This window comes from Lissotriton vulgaris, chromosome 8 (assembly GCF_964263255.1).
Source record: "Lissotriton vulgaris chromosome 8, aLisVul1.2, whole genome shotgun sequence".
NCBI classification, from domain to species: domain Eukaryota; kingdom Metazoa; phylum Chordata; class Amphibia; order Caudata; family Salamandridae; genus Lissotriton; species Lissotriton vulgaris.
This window is the reverse complement of record NC_141696.1, coordinates 612,304,539-612,322,918: the sequence shown is the minus strand read 5'-3', so window position 1 is coordinate 612,322,918 and position 18,380 is coordinate 612,304,539. Positions and strand designations below refer to the sequence as shown.

Here is an 18,380-nt window from a genome sequence, read left to right as displayed (position 1 = left end):
GTCGTCTTCATACGATGTGATGTTGAGTCTGTGTGCACTGACGATAGATGTGAGCAGGGCCATGTAGATGTTAAACCGGTTCGCCTGATGGAGAATCCTTGTGGGACTCTGCAGGTGGTTGGAGTTGGTTCTGAGAGAAATGGAGGGAGTCTTGACGCGTTGCATTCTGCTTGAGAGGATCTAGTTGAGGGCCTTGTTCCAGATTCCCGAGTTGTTGAGTCTGAGGGCTAGGGTGTGGTGAGAGACCGTGTCAAAGGCCGCTGAGCGGTCTAGGAGGATAAGGGCCACAGTCTCTCCTGTGTCAATGAGGGTGCGGATGTCTGTTGCTGTGAGGAGAGTGGTTTTGGTACTGTGGTTCTTCCTGAAGCCTGATTGGGAGGAATCGAGGATGTGGTTTTCTTCGATGAAGGTGGTGAGTTGGCTGTTGACCTCTTTTTTCCATGATTTTGGCCCGATAAGGGAGAATGGAGATCGGTCTGAAATTCTTGAGGCGGTGGGGTCCACTGAAGGTTTTTATCAGGAGAGGGTTGATCTGTGTGTTTTTCAGGGTCCGACAAAGTTCCATGGTACAAGAACGGAGAGGGTGAAGTCAGAGGACATGACTGATTACAGTAAGTAGAGACAATATGACTAATGATGCTTGTGAAACCATAGGGTCTAGGGCAAACGATACCCCGCCATCTCATGCTTCCATACCTGACTTTTGTGAAATGCTTTCATTGATTATTATGTCTGTGTGTGTGTGACACTTCACAATATTCTATTGATCAGTATGGAAGTATGTGTGCCGCAGTACAATATGTCCTTAGCAACATGATTTGGGATGGCTTGAAAATCGATTGGCCATTCAGGATGGAGTTCTACACAATAGAAGTCAAGAGGCATAATCAGTTGGGTACTTGTGGTTCAGGAAGCAGGCCAGAGACCAAAACCAGGAACAGTAAGAGCAACACCACCATCTTCCAGTGACCGCTCTTACTTGTTGATTCCATCATCCCATGAGAGCTCCTGTTCTCATAGGTGGTCAGTGATGCATATGTTCATCCTGGGCAGTGTTGTTGAAAAGTCCAGGCCACCTGGAGCTCACGCCGTGCAGAGGAGCTGCAACCTTTTCAAAGTCTGTAACTCACGCCCACGGGAGAGCGGTAAAGGCTGGGAGTGAGCACCTGGCACTTTCAGCAGCAGACCTCGGCCAGCACTGTGGAGAACAAGTTAGAGCTATGAAAGGGGCAGGACCCGGGAAAGTGATCTCCCTTGAGGACTTAACCTGAAACTTCAAACCTCAAAGACCCTCAGAAAAAGGGCACTTTTCCACACAAACAACCCCAACCGGGGCTTTCTTTTGACGAACGAAATGCACTGGCTTACATTTCGTTTTAAGACATTATTTTTGGGGAAGTATCAATAAACAGGAAAGCGGATGTGCTGCAATTCTCAACTACAGCTTGATTGCATTGTGAATACAACCACTTGATTTGTTTTTAGCCAGCTTTACAAACGCAGTCCTGCGCAGAAGTTAGAGGGAATCTAAGAAAAGCAGCACAGGGTTAATACACTTTTACGTGTTATTTGGCCAGACTCCATTTTGGCTGAAAAAGATTCACAACGACAAACAAGTCTGCGTAAATTGGGTTGGACACGCCTACTGTGAGGTGATCTGGATGCTCGACTGATTATGAGAAGCCCTTCCCCAGCACTGGTTCTCACATATATTCACACGCCTTCTTTTTAAAATAGAATATTCCCTGTTTCCTTGCAGGAGACAACCCTAAGTTGGCTTGATTGATTGAACTTTAGAGCAGCCGCAGAGCTGTATTGCGCTAAACTGAAGGATTTGTTCTTGGTTTGAGGCTCCCACCTGTGTACAGCTGAGGACTAAATGGAGGGGGGATACCTGACAGATGTTCTAAACAACTCCATGGGCAACTGGGCTCTACAGCCCCTCATCAGTGGGGTGCCAACATCGGGGTCCAGCAAGTCAATCACCATCCCCGCCATCATGTTCATCTTTGGTGTGGTGGGCAACCTGATCGCTATTGTAGTGCTGTGCAAGTGCCGCAAAGAGCAGAAGGAGACAACTTTCTACACTCTGGTGTGCGGCCTGGCTCTCACCGACCTGCTGGGGACCTGCCTGGTCAGCCCAGTCACCATCGCCACCTATGTCCAACAGAAATGGCCCGGTGGGGACGAGCTGTGCGAGTACAGCTCCTTCATCCTGCTCTTCTTTGGCCTCTCGGGCCTCTCCATCATCTGCGCCATGTCCATCGAACGCTACCTTGCCATTAACCACGCCTACTTCTATAGCCACTATGTGGACAAACGCCTGGCCGGTCTGACCCTCTGCGCCATCTACGCCTCTAATGTCCTCTTCTGTGCCCTGCCGAACATGGGCCTGGGCAAGTCCACATTTCAGTACCTGCAGACCTGGTGCTTCATCGACTGGCGAAGCAACGTGTCGCGGCACGCTGCCTACTCGTACATGTACGCGGGCTTCAGCTCCTTCTTGATCCTGGCCACCGTGCTCTGCAACGTGCTGGTGTGCGCGGCGCTCATCCGCATGCACCGGCAGTTCGTGCGCCACACCTTGCTGGGCGCGGATGCCCACCGCCTCTCGCCGCCGGGGCCACAGCTTTCGCCGCATGGCCAGGGCCGAGATTCAGATGGTCATCCTGCTCATTGCCACCTCAGTGGTCGTGCTCATCTGCTCCATACCGCTGCTGGTGCGGGTCTTCGTTAACCAGCTGTACCAGCCAGAGGTTGTTATTGATATCACAAGGAATCCAGATCTCCAGGCCATCCGCATCGCCTCCGTCAACCCTATCCTGGACCCCTGGATCTATATTCTGCTTAGAAAAACCGTACTTGTGAAGCTCATTGAGAAGATCAAGTGCCTCTTCTGTCGCATGGGAGGAGGCAGGCGATCACCCACAAGGGGCAGCTTCAACTGTGTGGAGGGCAGGAGGACATCCTCAGTCCTGTACAGTCACTCACCATCCTTCGTCTCCCGGGAGCTCAGGGAGGTCACCAGCATCTCACAGACGCTGCTTTACCCACTGGAGCTGAGTGACTGCAGTATGAAGGGCAGCAACACGTTGCCAGGCACGACTATTGGTGCGGGTCTGTCCCGGACATCGGAGAGGAACTTGCGTGGCTCAGACTTGTCAGACTCCTCACAGGGAACTGATGTGGGGCAGTCCTGTTTAGTAAAAGAAAGCAGAACCACAAGAACAGCAAACAGAACCTCCCCGAAGGGCAATAACCTTCATGTGACCTTTCCAAACAAACCAGTAAATGTATCTGAAAAATGTATATAGTGGTAAATCAATTGCTCACAGACATATCCTCAAACTCTACAATGACCGGGTGCAGTTGGCAGAAATGCACATTGCATGAAAGACACTTCCTTCACTGGGAGTCACACTGTCAGTTACACAACCTGACAGGACGTGGTTGTGTTACCTCTGGATAGTTCCGCTGTTCCAGAAAGATGAATGTCACAGAGTGGACTAAGCTGTTTGAAAACAGATGTCACAGAGAAGTACATTCCGAAACAGCTATTGATTGAAATGACATTGGTTTGTGTTGTCTAGATCTTGGTGGTGGTATCTTGTAGTTGGAATGAGCTCTACTTTCTTCGTAAGAAGGTCAAGAGTCTTTCTTTTTAGAACTGAAGCCTATTGTGGTTGAAGGCGTGGCAGTACTGTGCATTTCAAAGACAATTTGACTACCTACATGCTGATATTAATGTATCTAACTATGCGTTAAAATGTGAATTTTTATTGCTATGTACATAGGAAAATTATTTCTTTTCTTCTCTATGAGAAGGTGAATTTTTCAGATCAGCAAGTGTAATAATATCCAGTGCCATATTCAAGTTACTGTTAATTACATGCGAGTTGAACCAATTCTTCACTGGACATGTTCTGTAGTTTCATGTTGTAGTATCAGTGCACAGTTACAAATGTGTGGGGCCAAGTGTTGTAAACTGGGTTGATAGAAAACATATTTGTGTTCGCCTTGACCTCAGGGAGGAGCTGCAGTTAAGCGATTAGATGAAAATACCAACTCTCTTGCCTTTACAGTGACCCTGTTGGACTAGATCTTTCCAAATAGTTGGGGTTCATTGTGACTTTGGGTTTTAAGTCGGGAACCACGCCATATTTTGATTGCTTGCGAGGTAGAGCAGGCCAAGCAATTGTGTTCAGTAGAAAGTGAACAGAGCAATGCATGGTCGCATCTTCAGCTACTTGAGAAGTTACTTCCTGAGCAAGTTTATTAAAGGAGAAATCTAGTAAGAACAGAAGTCCACTTCCCATAACCGCATCCCAAATTACTTCAAATTACCAACAATAAGGATTTCAGAAATGTCATTTGTTCAATGAAGCTTGATTGGGGTTTAATAACTTTAAAAATCCGTTACTAGATGGATTCATCAAGGCGATACAGTGCCGCGGACAGGCTGTCATGACCTAGATCTTCAGAAGAGCTTCTTTCATCGCAGACCTAGGCTCAGCCATTCCCTTCAGTGCTGTTTCATTTTCTTCCAGAGATATTCCACTGCCCAACCCAACCCAACGTGTACTACTGTGTCCCAAAGGATGCTCTGATCCTCAGTAAGCACGTACTTTAAGATCAAATCAAACCCATATGATTGTGTTCTATTTAAGCAAGCGGTCACATTACAAATTTGAATGTAGTCTTTTGAAAATGGAACACTTATCTTTTCACATCATTGATTTATGCTGGTGAGTTACTGTCTAAAAAACTGAACAATATTTGAAACTCAAAAATGTATTTACGGTCTTTGTTATTATGTCAGCTCTTTGAATATAATACAAACCAAATCATTGTCCACTCCTCTAAGGGCTTATGAAAATTCAAACCATTCACCATCCTATGTAAAGTGCACTTTTGCCATTGTCCTACAGTTGGTTTTCTGAGACTGAAGAGCATAGTATTATGTTTTAGTTGTTACTCCATGTTCCCAGATAACCCAAAAGAGAATTTAAAGCACATGAAAGAAGTACCCCTAAAACAAAGGTGGAAGACGAGCCCATCGATTGATCCACAATTCTTTACATATTCTGAGATTTCCTAAACACATATTTAAATATCTTCATTTTATTTAAAAAAATATATATATAATATGGTTCATGTCCTTAAAAGGGAAACGATCGATAAAAAGTAGCTTTTGTTCAAAGACTGTTTTGCAAAGTTTCACTTAATTATGTTAATTGTAAAGCTATTGGTGTTTTTGTTGTTGAGTGCCCTGTTTTGGTCATGAAATCACAATCCTTGGCTCAGCATGCAAACAATTCAAAAAGAATAGAGTCTACCATTGTGACATTGGCAAAATACAGTTGCAAAATAATCACCATTTTACTGATAGTCTTCAGCAAGAGAACAAACATACTGTTAGCAGAATTACAAGTTCAAGTTAAACTTTGCAAAACAGTTCCTCGTAAGGTATCCCATTTTAACGATACACATAAGAAATGCAAATGGATTCTTTGAAGGAAGAATAAATATGAATTATTTTCAAGACTTGCTTTAAAGTTTTGAGTAGAGGATTTGGACCCCAAGGCTCGAGTTGTCTGGATTTTAGGACCGCCAAATACAATGCATTTATTTAGAATAAATTTAAATTGGAACAGTTTACATGGAGGTTTGCCTAAAAATCTGCTGGCTGTAATGGCTCTGGTCGTCATGGACCCAGGTTTAACATGCCTTGAGCAGGCACAAAACAGCCTGAGTTTTGTTTCCTCATAATTGCTTTAATGCCTATGTGAAGGGAAATGGTAATGGTAATAGCAGCAAGAAGGAACTTGTCATTTAAACAACTGTGCTGTAGTAGATAAACTGAAATATTTCCATTCTCTTTAGCTGTCACCCCTTACCCTCCACATGGTTTACACTTCATGGCCGAACCACTGCTAGCAGTATTCATAAGTACATGTGTACTGAAAAACAAGGGACATTCATTTGACTGCATTCCCAACTGCTACCAGGGGGTTGGCAAATCCGATCTAAAACTGTTTGCCGACACCTAGAAACTCAAAGGGTACTGTGCAGTGCAATGCAGTAAAATATATTTCAGTGCACACTACAGTAGGTTATGTGTTAATTTAAAGAATTGTCTAATTCCCTTGTGGAATCGGGCACCTTTGTTAGTTAAGCTCGTACGAGGAGACAAAGGCTACTGTCTTTCTGCAGGAGTTGGTCAAAGACAGTCGGATCCAGACCATCTCTCAGGACGTCCACATTGGATACAAACAATGGCACTAAATGCAAATAATTTATTTAGTGGTTGATTAAAGTAAAAAAAAAAGTATGGATTTAACCTTCTGGTACCAGTGATGGACACACTCTTTTCAAGGTCTTGCAGCATTGTTGTCCTTTATTTCTGTGCGGAATTGTTCAGGATTTATCAAAACATAATATCAAGCATGTTCTGTTGCTTAAAGTGTGTATGTGAATTGCTTTGTTGTGATTACATTTTGAACACGATGTTGATGGTGCGTCAAGAAAGCTGTTGTGCTGGCCAAAATGTTTTTGGAGATCACAATAAAATGGAATTGTTCATTTGAAAAAAAAAATCCTGGGCAGTGTTGGTCCATAAAAGCCCCGCCCAAATCCTCAATCACAGCTTTCCACTTCTGCAGTTCTAGAGGAGAAGACCTGAACACGGATCGCTACATCAATTCAGACCAACCCTTTACAATGTTCAGTGGTGCTGTTAAGGTTACATTGTAGGGCAAGAAGAATAACTTGTGAACTAAGTTTAGAACTGGGATTAAAAACTTAAGAACTTTCCAGGTGATGTAGCCTCCATGGGTGTTTGATGAATTGGAACTGGGCTAAAAACTCCAATGAGAAGTAGGGAACAGAATATCCAGAGTATATAAGTAGGGTAGTGTCTTAGAGATACGTTAGAGAACATAGGGCATTGTGATAGCACTTTTTATTGTTGTTCATATTTTGCAAAAGGAAACACAAAGATCAAAGTAAAGAACAGTGAGTAGCTGAGAAGCTACTGGAGTGTAAGGTCTGCAGATGAATGTCTACCTAGTTTAGACATTTTTTTTGCAGGCAGTGCCTTTTCTAAATTCCCTTTCTCTTTCAGCCATCCATAACTGAGCCATAAGTAGAGTGCACATAGTGGTCAGAAAACCAGTAGCAGCAGATCCTGTAGGAGAAGCCTCCTGTGGTGGTACCAGCAACTGTACTTTCTCTCTCCTCTTCTTCTTTTACATTGGTGGTACATACGTTGGGGGACAGCGTATTTGTTGTGCATGGAGAACCAGGAATTGCTGCTGCTTTCATGATTAGCAGCAGGTTGGCAACAGGGACAACACCATTGTCTCGGGGAACAAGAGGAGGTAGAGTACCACAAAAAACACAAATGTTTTCTTGTGAAGCTCTTCCCATTGCAGTTTATGCATATGCAGGGTAACCACAGTGTGGGAAGGTTGCCTGGTATATGATGTTCACCAATTAAAGTGGGCATCTTGCACCAGTTCAGACAACCCTTATGATGATTTAAGAGGTCAAAGATAACCTTTAGAAAGCTATTCAAGTGGTAGCTGTGGAGAGCAACCTTCAGGCTAAGTCATGAAGGAATGTTAAGCAGATTGTTTTACCAGAATGCAACCTTATACTATTGGTTAAATGAAAGTCGAATAGATATAGAATAGATATTTATTATTATAACACCTTATTATAACACCTTAAATATCTCACAGTATCTGCTCCATGCAGATAAACACAAAACCCACAATACTGTAGCACAGAAACAATCGTAAGTAGCAGTTATACACAGGGGGCTCCCGGGGGAGACCAAACCATATACTAAAATAGTGGTATAAGAACTACGACTCGAGCCAAGACTGTGTTTAGGGAGTAGAGAATCACTGGGACCCCAAGGAACCACCCAAGGTGAGTAGGTAGGGACCCCAAGGAGGATGGGTGCAGTGTGAGAACACAACTGCGTGCTACATATAATTAAATGGGAGAATCACAGTTGCAATTTTAAAGTTTAGGGACCCTTCCCAGTGGATTACAAGGAAACCCTTCGGAACATAGAAGGTTGGAGAGCCACCCCACCCTTGGATACAGAAGTACCAGAGTTACCTATCCCAGAGGAGCTGGGTGCCTACAGCTGAAGTGGCGTCGGAAACCGCCGTAGTTCTCAATGGGAGTCTTCAAAGAAATGCCACTGCCAGAAAGAAGAAAGGTGTCCGGTGGAATCCGCAGGTCGATTCTTGATTGAAGGAACCTGAAAGCAGAGGGGACAGAGTCTGGGTCACTCAGGAGTGAACAGCGGCTCGGTATACGAATGCTCACCGATGTCGGGTGCTTGTGTGAAAGAGGAGACCTTGACTCAACAGCAGCAGGGAACAGGAGACGTCTAGGACGACCAGGAGCCGATATGAGCTGTCCCACGAAGGACGTTGAGTGCTGAGGGTCCGTGTCCGGCAGGAGCACCAACAAGCCTTGGCAACGGCAACCCATGAAGAAGGTCAAGAAAGGTTACGGTCTGGTCCAGCAAGGATCAGAGGACTCGCCACAGCAATGGGAGTCTGGGCAGGCCTGGAGCAACCAGGGGAGCCCAAGAACATCAGGATTGTCCCTCAAATGGACCCACAGACCAAAGGCACAGGAGTTGCGAGAGGACCTCCTAGCAGTTTCGCAAAACAACAGCTTGCAGTGCACGGAGTGTGAAGAAGAAGTCCTTTGTACGAAATGTGCAAAATGTGAGGTTTGGGCTAATAACAGCCCAATGTATGAAGTTGGGGGAACACCATCAAGCATATGCACTTGCAAATGTACGCTGTGCACAGGGGTTCAGGTTATGCGGTCCCCACAAGAGATACTGGCCTCGAACTTGGTGAGAGGGCAGCTCGACCTCATGGAATGTAGGAACCCACCTCCTGTGTTGCTGGAGCTTTCGGAGTCCGCGGGAGCTCAGGATCAGCAGATCTGTCAGTTGCGTTACGATGCCTGCGAATGCAGGGGAGTGACTCTTTAACCCCAAGGGAGATACTTCGGATGTCCTAGATGCTTCACAGGTCCTCCACGGAGCCTGTATGGTGCACAGGCACAGACAATACTTTGGATGGAGAGGGAGACAAAGTTGGGCCCAGGCGAAGTCCAGAGTGTCCAGACAGTCGAAGGTCAGTGGTTTCTTGTTCAGAATCTTGTCCACGTCGAATCTAGGGTCCTACAGCCGAGTAAGCCCTTTTTTGCCCACAGGAGAGGGTTGGAAAGATTCAGGGGAGGGTCAGGACAGTGGGGAGGTTACTCCCATGTCCTTTGTTTAGTTTCACACCAGAGCAGGAGCCAATGGCTCCCAGAATTGGTTTGAGCTGGACTATGTACAGGGAGCCATATGAGCCCCTTGTGCAGACTTTCAGGCACTTTGGAAGTGCACGCACCCAGCTCTAATACACTAAATCCTGTTTGGGAGGTGATTACACCTCCCTGTGACAGGATGCCTATTGTGCTGCCTTCCTCTGCTTGAGCTTGGCTCGGCAGCAGGAGGGCAAAAATGTGTCTCTGGTCGACAGCAACCATTTTGTGCTGTCCGGGTCGAGAAAGCTGGTACCGGGAAGACAGGGACCCACAAAGCTTGCTTCTGAAGGGTGGAAGCATACCTCCCCCATTGGTTACCGGTGTGGAGGTATGATTCCAAGGTGTTTGATACCAAACACAACATGTTTTGTTTCAGCTGTTTTCGAGATGGCATTTACCGCGAGGATATAATGCACCTCTAACTATATGTCTGGCTGTGTCACAGACCACCCGGGACAATGGTCTCCGAAGGCTGCAGAGGGGATCTGCTCATGCAGGGGCACCCTCTCACGTAAAACCCAGCACCCTGTCTTCAGGATTGTTAAGGCCTGCTATAGGGGTGACTAATAGGTTTTAAGTGTAGTGACCTATAGATATAGTAAACCTATATCTAACTTAAGTGGTGCATGCACCATCTTACACAAGCTGAAGTGGCAGACCTAGAGTTCCATTTGGCATGGCCTCTCAGGGGTGGCATAATACATCCTTCAACCCATGGAAGGCCCCAGGGGGTACCTATGTCCTGGGTACATGTATACCATATACTAGGGACTTACAAGGGTACACCAATATCCAATCTGGAGGGTACCTAAGTACATGTGAATACATTTTAGGGAGAAAGCAGATAGACTGGGGTCCTGATTAGCAGGATTCCAGTCAGACTAGTCAAAACAGTGTAACATCAAGCAAAAAGTGGGGGTAACCATAAGAAGCACATCCTACTTTCAAACACAGGGGTACTGGACAATATGTTCTCCTTCAGAGTGCATTGTGTATTTTTGCAGTGATTTAGGGCGGATTCACATATGCAGGTAAGTCTACCTCCTTGGTTCAGTCCGAGAACCAGCAAAGCTGCTTCAGACTTGCAAAGGAGTGAAGCAACTTACCACTGATCCTTCTCCTGTCCTTTTTTGGTCTCACCTACCAGACAGCTCAAGGTGTCTGGTTACGAAAGACCTGCTGCAGGTATGTAAAGAACCTCCATTAGGCTTACAGCCGAGCTATTACTAACCATTGATTGGCTTTTTGTCACTTTTATTTGTTTGCTTTTTTATTCATTAGATTTCCTTTTTTCCATCTTCTGTTTGTCCCTCCTCTGGAGCATATCCTCTTTACGATCTCTTTGCTCAGCTGAATAATATCCTTCCACTGCACACTTAGGAAACTCCTTGCTACTTTTTGGATAAGCACACTGTTATAACTGGCTATTTCTGGTTGGCTAAGGCTGACGCCAAAGCTAGGCAGAAACCACCATTCTAGTCAGGGCAAGGGAGTCACACGCCAAAATAAGAACCACTGCTTTAGGAAATAAAGATAGGTTTCAGTCTTTAAAGGCTTCAGTCTATTTAGGTACAGTGATCTGTTTTTCTTAAATTTACTTAAGAGGTTTGTGGAAGGTCTTTCTTACCACTAGCTTTACATCAGTGGTTTGCTAGAATCCTTTTTTATTTCAGCAACATAAACACTGTTTTGCCAATATACCCTACATCTAGGCTATGAAAAAATATATTTTTCTTTTTAAACTGTTCTTGTCTGGAGAACAGTTTTATAGATAAGTGCCTTGTGATATTGCATATGTCCACAGTTGTTCAAAATGCTAACTGGATGTCTATAGAATTCGGGAATATGCTGCCAATGTTTGGTGCCAGGAGGTAGCCCACCAAGATCATGTATCCCCCTACACATTGTGGCACTTACATTGACTACCTATTGCTGTTAACTCATTGGTTGTCAAGGTTAGATTGGTATGCCCCATTAGAACATTGAGATCCACGTTGATGTGTCTTCACAGTCACTCTTATTTGCAGGAGTACTGTAGCATGTTTAAGATATTACTGAGTTGGAGTTTCCTTTATATACCACAGCATGCTACTAAATTGCCTAATTTAGAATACTGAGCTCTTCCGAGAATTTCACACATCTATTTAGTTCACATTTTATATCGGCCTGCTCTGTCGTTATTGGGTGTCTGTTTGCTGTACAAATAAAAACCAAACATGAAGATGAGAGCTCCTTTCACACCGAACAATAAAAACATGTATGTACAAGAACACTTAAGAGTTTATTGACAAGACAGTGGCCATATGGAGAGAAAGGGCAAACAGGTTGAAGTTGTGGCAGGATCAGATAGCAATTGGGTTATTGTGTCAAAGGAGTGATAGAACTGGCCAGAGCATTTGTAGTAGTAGTAGGGTAGATAAGTACATGGGTGAAATGAGGGAGCATGGAAAAAAGAGAAAGCGGAGAGAGGGCAATCAACAGACGTTTGTGGAGGTTGAAACAAAGGTTTCAGGAGAAGTTACAGACCGGAGGAAAGGTGGGAATAATTAGTGCTAGAAGGGATAAGGCTCAGAAAATAGGGAAGGGGACAAGAGGGGTAACTATGATGTGGGTTTAAGATGAGATGAAATAATCAGATAGTAGAAAGAAGATATAGAGCAATTTAAAGTTCAAACAAGTAGGTGAAGTTGAAGGTAAATTAGAAACAGGTCTTCTTTAATTCCATTATAGGAGATCATATCAAAATATTTTGTGTCTGTATTTCCCCTCTTTTGCAGATGAAATTATCCCCATTAGGACTCATTGTAAATATACAGTCCTAGTGTTAATTTTCCCAGTCATTACGAGAGGAATTTGTTTTTACAAATGCGAAGGAAGACCGGCAGAAGGTCTTGATCCATCTTATCGAACATAATTGTCTATGCTATGTTCAGCTTAGAAAAAATATTCAAATAGCTGAATATTTACAAGGTCATGTTTCTGCTACAATAAATTATTCAAAGGAACGTTTAAAAGCAGTTGGCCAATTTGTCAGTCCCTATTTCTGGTCCTTCCATCACCTACTCACATGATAAGCATCCAAAGTTAAGACCTTTGTTTTTACATGTCGTCATGCTCAGTCCAAAATACAATAATTTGTAACATAAGTTCCTATGTCCTATTTAAAAATCTCTGAATTTTACTCAAGTCATGCCTGCCTTACTGTTTTGACAGCTGTTCAACTCCCCCTTTCTGTTTTTTTACTGTATGCTTTTTGATGGGGGGGTTAAAATAAGAATAAGTTTGGTTATGAAAATGTGTATGGTATTTTTAATGACCTGACTTTCATGGTTTTATTTATACAATTGAATAAAGGAAGAATTGAATGGGCATTTGTTTTCTATTAAGACCACACATTTCATGAACCAATACGTAAAACAAAAATCAAGCTAGTTAGAAGATAAATATCCAGGATGTTCCTGCTTAAAAAGATTTCTCCTGGTTTATAAGGCGGTTTCCTGCTCCTGCCTTAAAGTTAGAATGATACAGACTATGTTGATGACCCTCTTCCAGTGTGTTAAATGTTTTCGGTTTCCATTGTGCAAAAGTCCAAGACAAAATAATAATAACATACCGTCTATGTCTGAGAATTCAATTTATATTCTAATTGCTATCCATTTTTCCCTTATACTTGCAGGTCTCCAGATCACACAAAGTTTGTGGGGAGTTTCAAAACCAAGCAAGATTTTATAGATCTCATCGAGGTCATTTATCGTGGAGCGATGCGTGGAAAACTGATTGTGCAAAGTCCTATTGATCACAGGAATGTTCCCAAATATGATCTTCTTTATCAAGGAATTTAGAATGTTTTGCCAAGCACAGACTTTTATACCACAATTTCAGGTTCTGTTTGTTTGAGCTATTGTGTTTTCAAACTGAAGGTTTGACTTTTTTTGTCCAAGAGAAACAGATACATTGTATTTTGCTTAGTTCCACGAGTCCTCTGCAAAACGTTATAGGAAATAAAAAAGTCAACCCAATAACACTAAACCGTAACAACTGTAATATAAAAAGCACTGGGCAGGTAATACCTTGCTTGTCAAAATAACTAGCTGTGTACTTAAGTTCTTAATTAAATTATAAGTTTGGGTTCCACATAATTCTCTTCTGAAGTCCATATAAACCACTGCCTTTCCTGCAAGTAAAGTAATCCTGTCGATATGATAAAATAAATGCATTGGCAAAGCCAGTAAGTCTGACTGATATGTCTGACTTAAATGTGGTATCAGAGACCTGTGCAAATGTATTTTGCATGCATTCGCACCTTCAAGGGCGACGTAGAGGGTGTGCCATTGGTCGTTGTCGCTTATCTCTGAGATGACTTGCAAACTGCACACTTGTACCTGCTAACTTGCAAATTAATTTCACCATTTGAGGAGGGGGCGAAGCCTCGTGCCCCTCACCAGGCCCCCAACCCTCTCCCAAAAAAAACAATGGGTCATTGAGGCTGTCGCCGATGCCCTGGGGTGTTATAACACCTCTTAATAGAAATCCGCTGCATAATGCCACCGAAAGAGCTGAAAAGCCACTGTTTACAGTGGTTAGAGCACGATTTCGCTGCCACTGTGTGACCATGTGAAGGGAGCCGAAATTGTGACACACGGTAGCAGTTTGAGTTGGCAGGTGTGCCACTGGAGGCGTTAGCACAATTGTTTTTTCCCAGGCGAAACCTGGTGCAAATTATCCAGGCACAGAGCGCACGGGAAGAGCAAGCAACAAGAATGTGGAAATCAGAAGTTGGAAAGTTATTGTGCATCAGTTAACTGACCATGCGCAGTTATTGCCAAGTGATAAGTATGTAACCCTCTTGGAAGAAGTTGCTCCTGATTAACACATTTTTCACGTTCCAGAGTGAAGAGAGGGCTTTCCTGAGAGAATAAGAACATCCATATTCAGCCTGTAATTTTTTGTAAAAACACATTTTATGCGTGAAGTCACCTAGCGTTGAGATTTACAGTCTGTGGTTACATGCATAAATAGTTTCTTGAACTCCAATAGAGCAGTACATAAACATTTTGGCCAGCCTTTGAGGGAAAGGAAAACTCATTGAAAATAAGAAGCGGTGCAATAAATTAATTCAGTAGAGCTGAACTTAGCTTAATGTGGATGAACACGCAAGCTGCAGGTGAATCTAAAAAGGAAAATGAAATACAAACTTTTATACAAGAATTGTGGGTTTTATATATATATATATATATATATATATATACATATATAGTCATGTGATCAAGGCAGGGATCTGCCGAAACGCGTCATGATGGCTGGTGGCACTCGCAAAATAAACTAAAATAGCCCGAAAAACTACTGGGTCTACCTCGTCTTTTTGCAAATCCTGTGTGAAGTTGCAGCCGAGACGAGCTCTTGGAGCATATATATATCATGTGATCAAGGCTACCGTGTTGTAGCCGAAACGCGTCATGCTGGTGACTATGGAGCAATAAACTTACCTTGAAAGGACTTTGAAGCGTTGCTGTGGTCTGTACCTACGTTGTGGAATCGGTGTCCAGAGCCGGTCGGTGGGAGTGTTGAACGGATATATATATATATATATATATATATATATATATATATATATATATATATATATATATATATATATATATATATATATATATAATTTTTTTTACTTTATTTACCATTTGTTACATCATACAGAAAAGTCATAGGTGGTAACTGCCAAGGTCATAGCAATAGATGACAATTAGATGGAGCATAAAGCATCAATACAGTAATCAGACTGAAAAAAGGCTGCAAGGGAAAACATACTGGAAGAATATACAATATTCAGTCCCTAAGGCCATAATTCCACACCAAGAGCGAATACCCCCTCCCCATCAGCGAGTCCACACGCCCCCCCCCAAGCCCAGCCTTTGCAGGTTAAAGTGGGCTTTCTATATCGGACAAATTAAACAGTGTCTCAGATGCGAACAACCTTGGTGGATATGTATCATTTTTCTTAGAAATTTCGTAGGCGTGAAATGAGAAGTTCTACTCATTGGCCTTAAGAGTTGCTCAGTATCTAAAGGAAAATAAAAACCGATTTTCTGCTAACCTGGTGGTCAGTTGGATTCTGAATTACAAAACGCATAAGAGATATTTTCAGGCCAGCCAGATAACTATTTTACCACAACCAATGTGAACATTTACAGCCCTGCCAAGTACCATGCATCAGGGGTTAGACTAATGCATTTTAGTGTGGTGATCCGTATCGCCACACTAAAATGCAAAGTCACTCATTTGTAGTACCTCCCTGACACCAGCAGCACGGAGGCAGACAGACACAAGCAGGACGAGCACTCCTAATTGAGCAAACAGCGCATATGTACCTCTCACTGCCTGGGCGTGTGTGACTGCACTACTTATGTTTTTATCATGAATACTAGTTCAGAAGTGTCGGGCACACCGACAATCCTGGGGGGGGGGGGGGGGGGTAGTAATGTCAGTGGCACCATTCATTATCACAGCTCTGCTGCTGAGACATAGTGTCATAACACTGTAACAGTCAGTGTTTCTCCCAGTCCATTTACGGGCAAGTGAAGTCAACTGTCTGAGTGCAGTGCGGCGTGGCCTTGCCGCTGCCTACCGTGCTGCAGTAATACGGTGCCACAACATGCGCAACTGCATGCATTGGCTGGTGAAGGCCACACAGCTGATGCAGACTATCAGTCTTATATTGATTTATTAGCAGCCGAGAATTGTGCTGGCACCTTTCAGCCTAATTTAACTTTTTATAGTTTCTAATCCTGGCATAGTGCCTTGCCTGTTGCTTTCTGGCAAATGCACCACCTCCATTTGTGATAGACCACGGCACGATACAGGTACAGGCAGAAGACCTGGAGCAGTGGTAGCGACTGGCCCTGGAGCTCACAGAAATGGACTGCAATCAGTAAGTGCAACCCCCACACCCTCATTACTTTTCTGGTGGGAGGGACACTGATCTATCGCCCCCCCAGGCTCTGCTCAGTCTTTCTTGCAGTCTTGGGGGGGGGATGCGTTGACCACCAGGCTCTTCGATTTTCGCAGTTTCTATTTTTATGGGATTGGAATATCCACCATAATCAGGCGGAGTCAAAAGATTCCATTGCGCTGGGGGATATTCTTCAGCTTGCCCAACTGTCACAATGGGTCATCCATCCGACTCATCAGGGCGTTCATATCCTTGACCCTATATGTTCTAATTTTAGTATCTCGGTCGAGGACCCTCTGCCAGTTTCATGGCCTGACCCCTTATTACCTTCTTTTCCTGGAAGTTAGCTTTGGCTTGTGCGATGGAAACTAAATCTCGGAAACCAGCTTTTAAAAAAAGTTGAAACTTCTAATTTGGCGGTGGTTTTGGCGGCATCTAGACCTGCCCTTACCCCAGACCTCGATGGGACTCTTGCGGGCTTCTCGAATTGGTTAGCCAAGTCTATGTCCTCGCTTGCTACTCCAACTACATCTGTATTCTCGAAGGCCTTGCCTTCTAATCCCTGGTTTTCCTCGGACTTGCGCCTGCTTAAGCAGGAATGTAAAAAATTTGAACGGATTTGGCGCCATAGTGGTTACTGTCCCTTGGCTAAGGCAGCTCTTAGGGGCAGACAAAAAATCTACTATACGGCCATTTTCCAGGCCAAAAAACAATATTTCACAGCCCGTATTGAGCAGGCCCGTAACAACTCCAAGGAGATTTTTCATATAGTTAAGAGCTTTATGTCTCCTACAGCTCAAACGTGTGCTCTCCCGGCCACTGAGGATTGGTGCAATACTTTATCTAATTTTTTCTTAGATAAAATATGCTTGATTCAGGACACCCTCACTTCTTGCCGTGGTCCTCCCCTTGTCTCTGTGCCCACTGTGCCACCGCAGGGTGTTTTAAAACATGCTGTCAGCTTTTGCCCCAGTGGATCTGGTCAATTCTCTGAAGATCCTCAAGGGTTTTAAGTCCGGCTCTCCCACGGATCCCTGTGCGGTGAGAGTGCTGGCAGCAGTACCGGAGACTATTAACCCTGAGGTTAATGCCATTATCAATGCCTCCCTTGGTGAGACCCGGGTTCAGTGGGAGTGGAAACAGGCCAAAATTCTTCCCCTCTTGAAGAAGCCTACTCTCCACCCTCTGATCCCAGGGAACTATTGCCCGATTTCCCTCCTCCCCAGTCTAGCCAAAGTCTGTTAGAAGGTGGTCATCAGAGAACTCACTGAGTTTGTTGACAAATCCAACGCAGTCTGGGTTTCACGCCTCTTACAGCACGAAGACAGCATTGGTTGAGATCTCTGAAGCCATCAGTGACTGTTTAGATGCCGGTGGTAGAGCAGCTTTGGTTATGCTCGATATGTCTGCTACATTCAACACGTTCCCACACTCCAAGCTGCTCACCTGCCTCACGGAGATTGGTGTCTCTGGTTTGGCTTTGGGCTGGTTGAGGTCCTTCCTGGAAGAGTTGGCCCAACAGGATTGGCTGCCTCCGGCTGCCTCTACTTCGCAGGCGGTCTCGACGGGTGTCCCTCAGGGGTCTTTCCTTAGCCCCCTTCTTTTTAATATCTGTTACTCCTCTGGTCTTTTTGGCCGAGGAGTTGGGGGGCTAAGGTGATAGCATACGCTGACGACACCCAGCTCCTCTTTACTTGGGGTAAGGATGCAGACTCCGTACTGCCCGTACAGAAGTGTTTGTCTTTGGTGTTTTGGTGGCTTTCAAGGGCCCAACTCAAGTGTAACGAAGATAAATCTGAGATCCTTCTCTACTGCAACTTTACCCCTGATTTCAGAAATATGATTTGGCCTCCTGGATTTTTCTTTCCTTCTTCTAATGGGAAATCCGCGAAAAATCTAGGCGTGTGGTTTGAGGATAACCTTTCTTTCTCTGTTCAAGTGAAAAAGATTTCAGGCTGTTTTGGCCTCCTTAAAATACTCAGGAGTTTTCTCCCTCTCCTCCCTAGGTCTGCCTAAGAGACAGTTTTTCGGGCATTAGTCCAGTCTCGTTTGGATTATGCTAATGCCCTGTATATTGGCATCC

At 44.1% G+C, this 18,380-nt stretch overlaps 1 protein-coding gene and 1 pseudogene across 3 annotated transcripts in view; both read left to right on the top strand.

The window, feature by feature from the left end:
* Window positions 1-14,528, top strand: part of TXNL4B (thioredoxin like 4B) — a 152,461-nt gene extending 137,933 nt beyond the window's left edge. For all 3 annotated transcript variants that reach the window (XM_086934481.1, XM_086934480.1, XM_086934479.1), the window contains exon 4: window positions 13,028-14,528. In XM_086934481.1, coding sequence (XP_086790607.1) covers window positions 13,028-13,193 — 166 coding nt within the window. In that variant the 3' untranslated portion in view covers window positions 13,194-14,528. The remainder of the gene's footprint in view (window positions 1-13,027) is intronic.
* Window positions 1,880-3,314, top strand: LOC147697799 (prostaglandin E2 receptor EP4 subtype pseudogene; annotated as a pseudogene).
* Window positions 14,529-18,380: the final 3,852 nt, after the last annotated feature.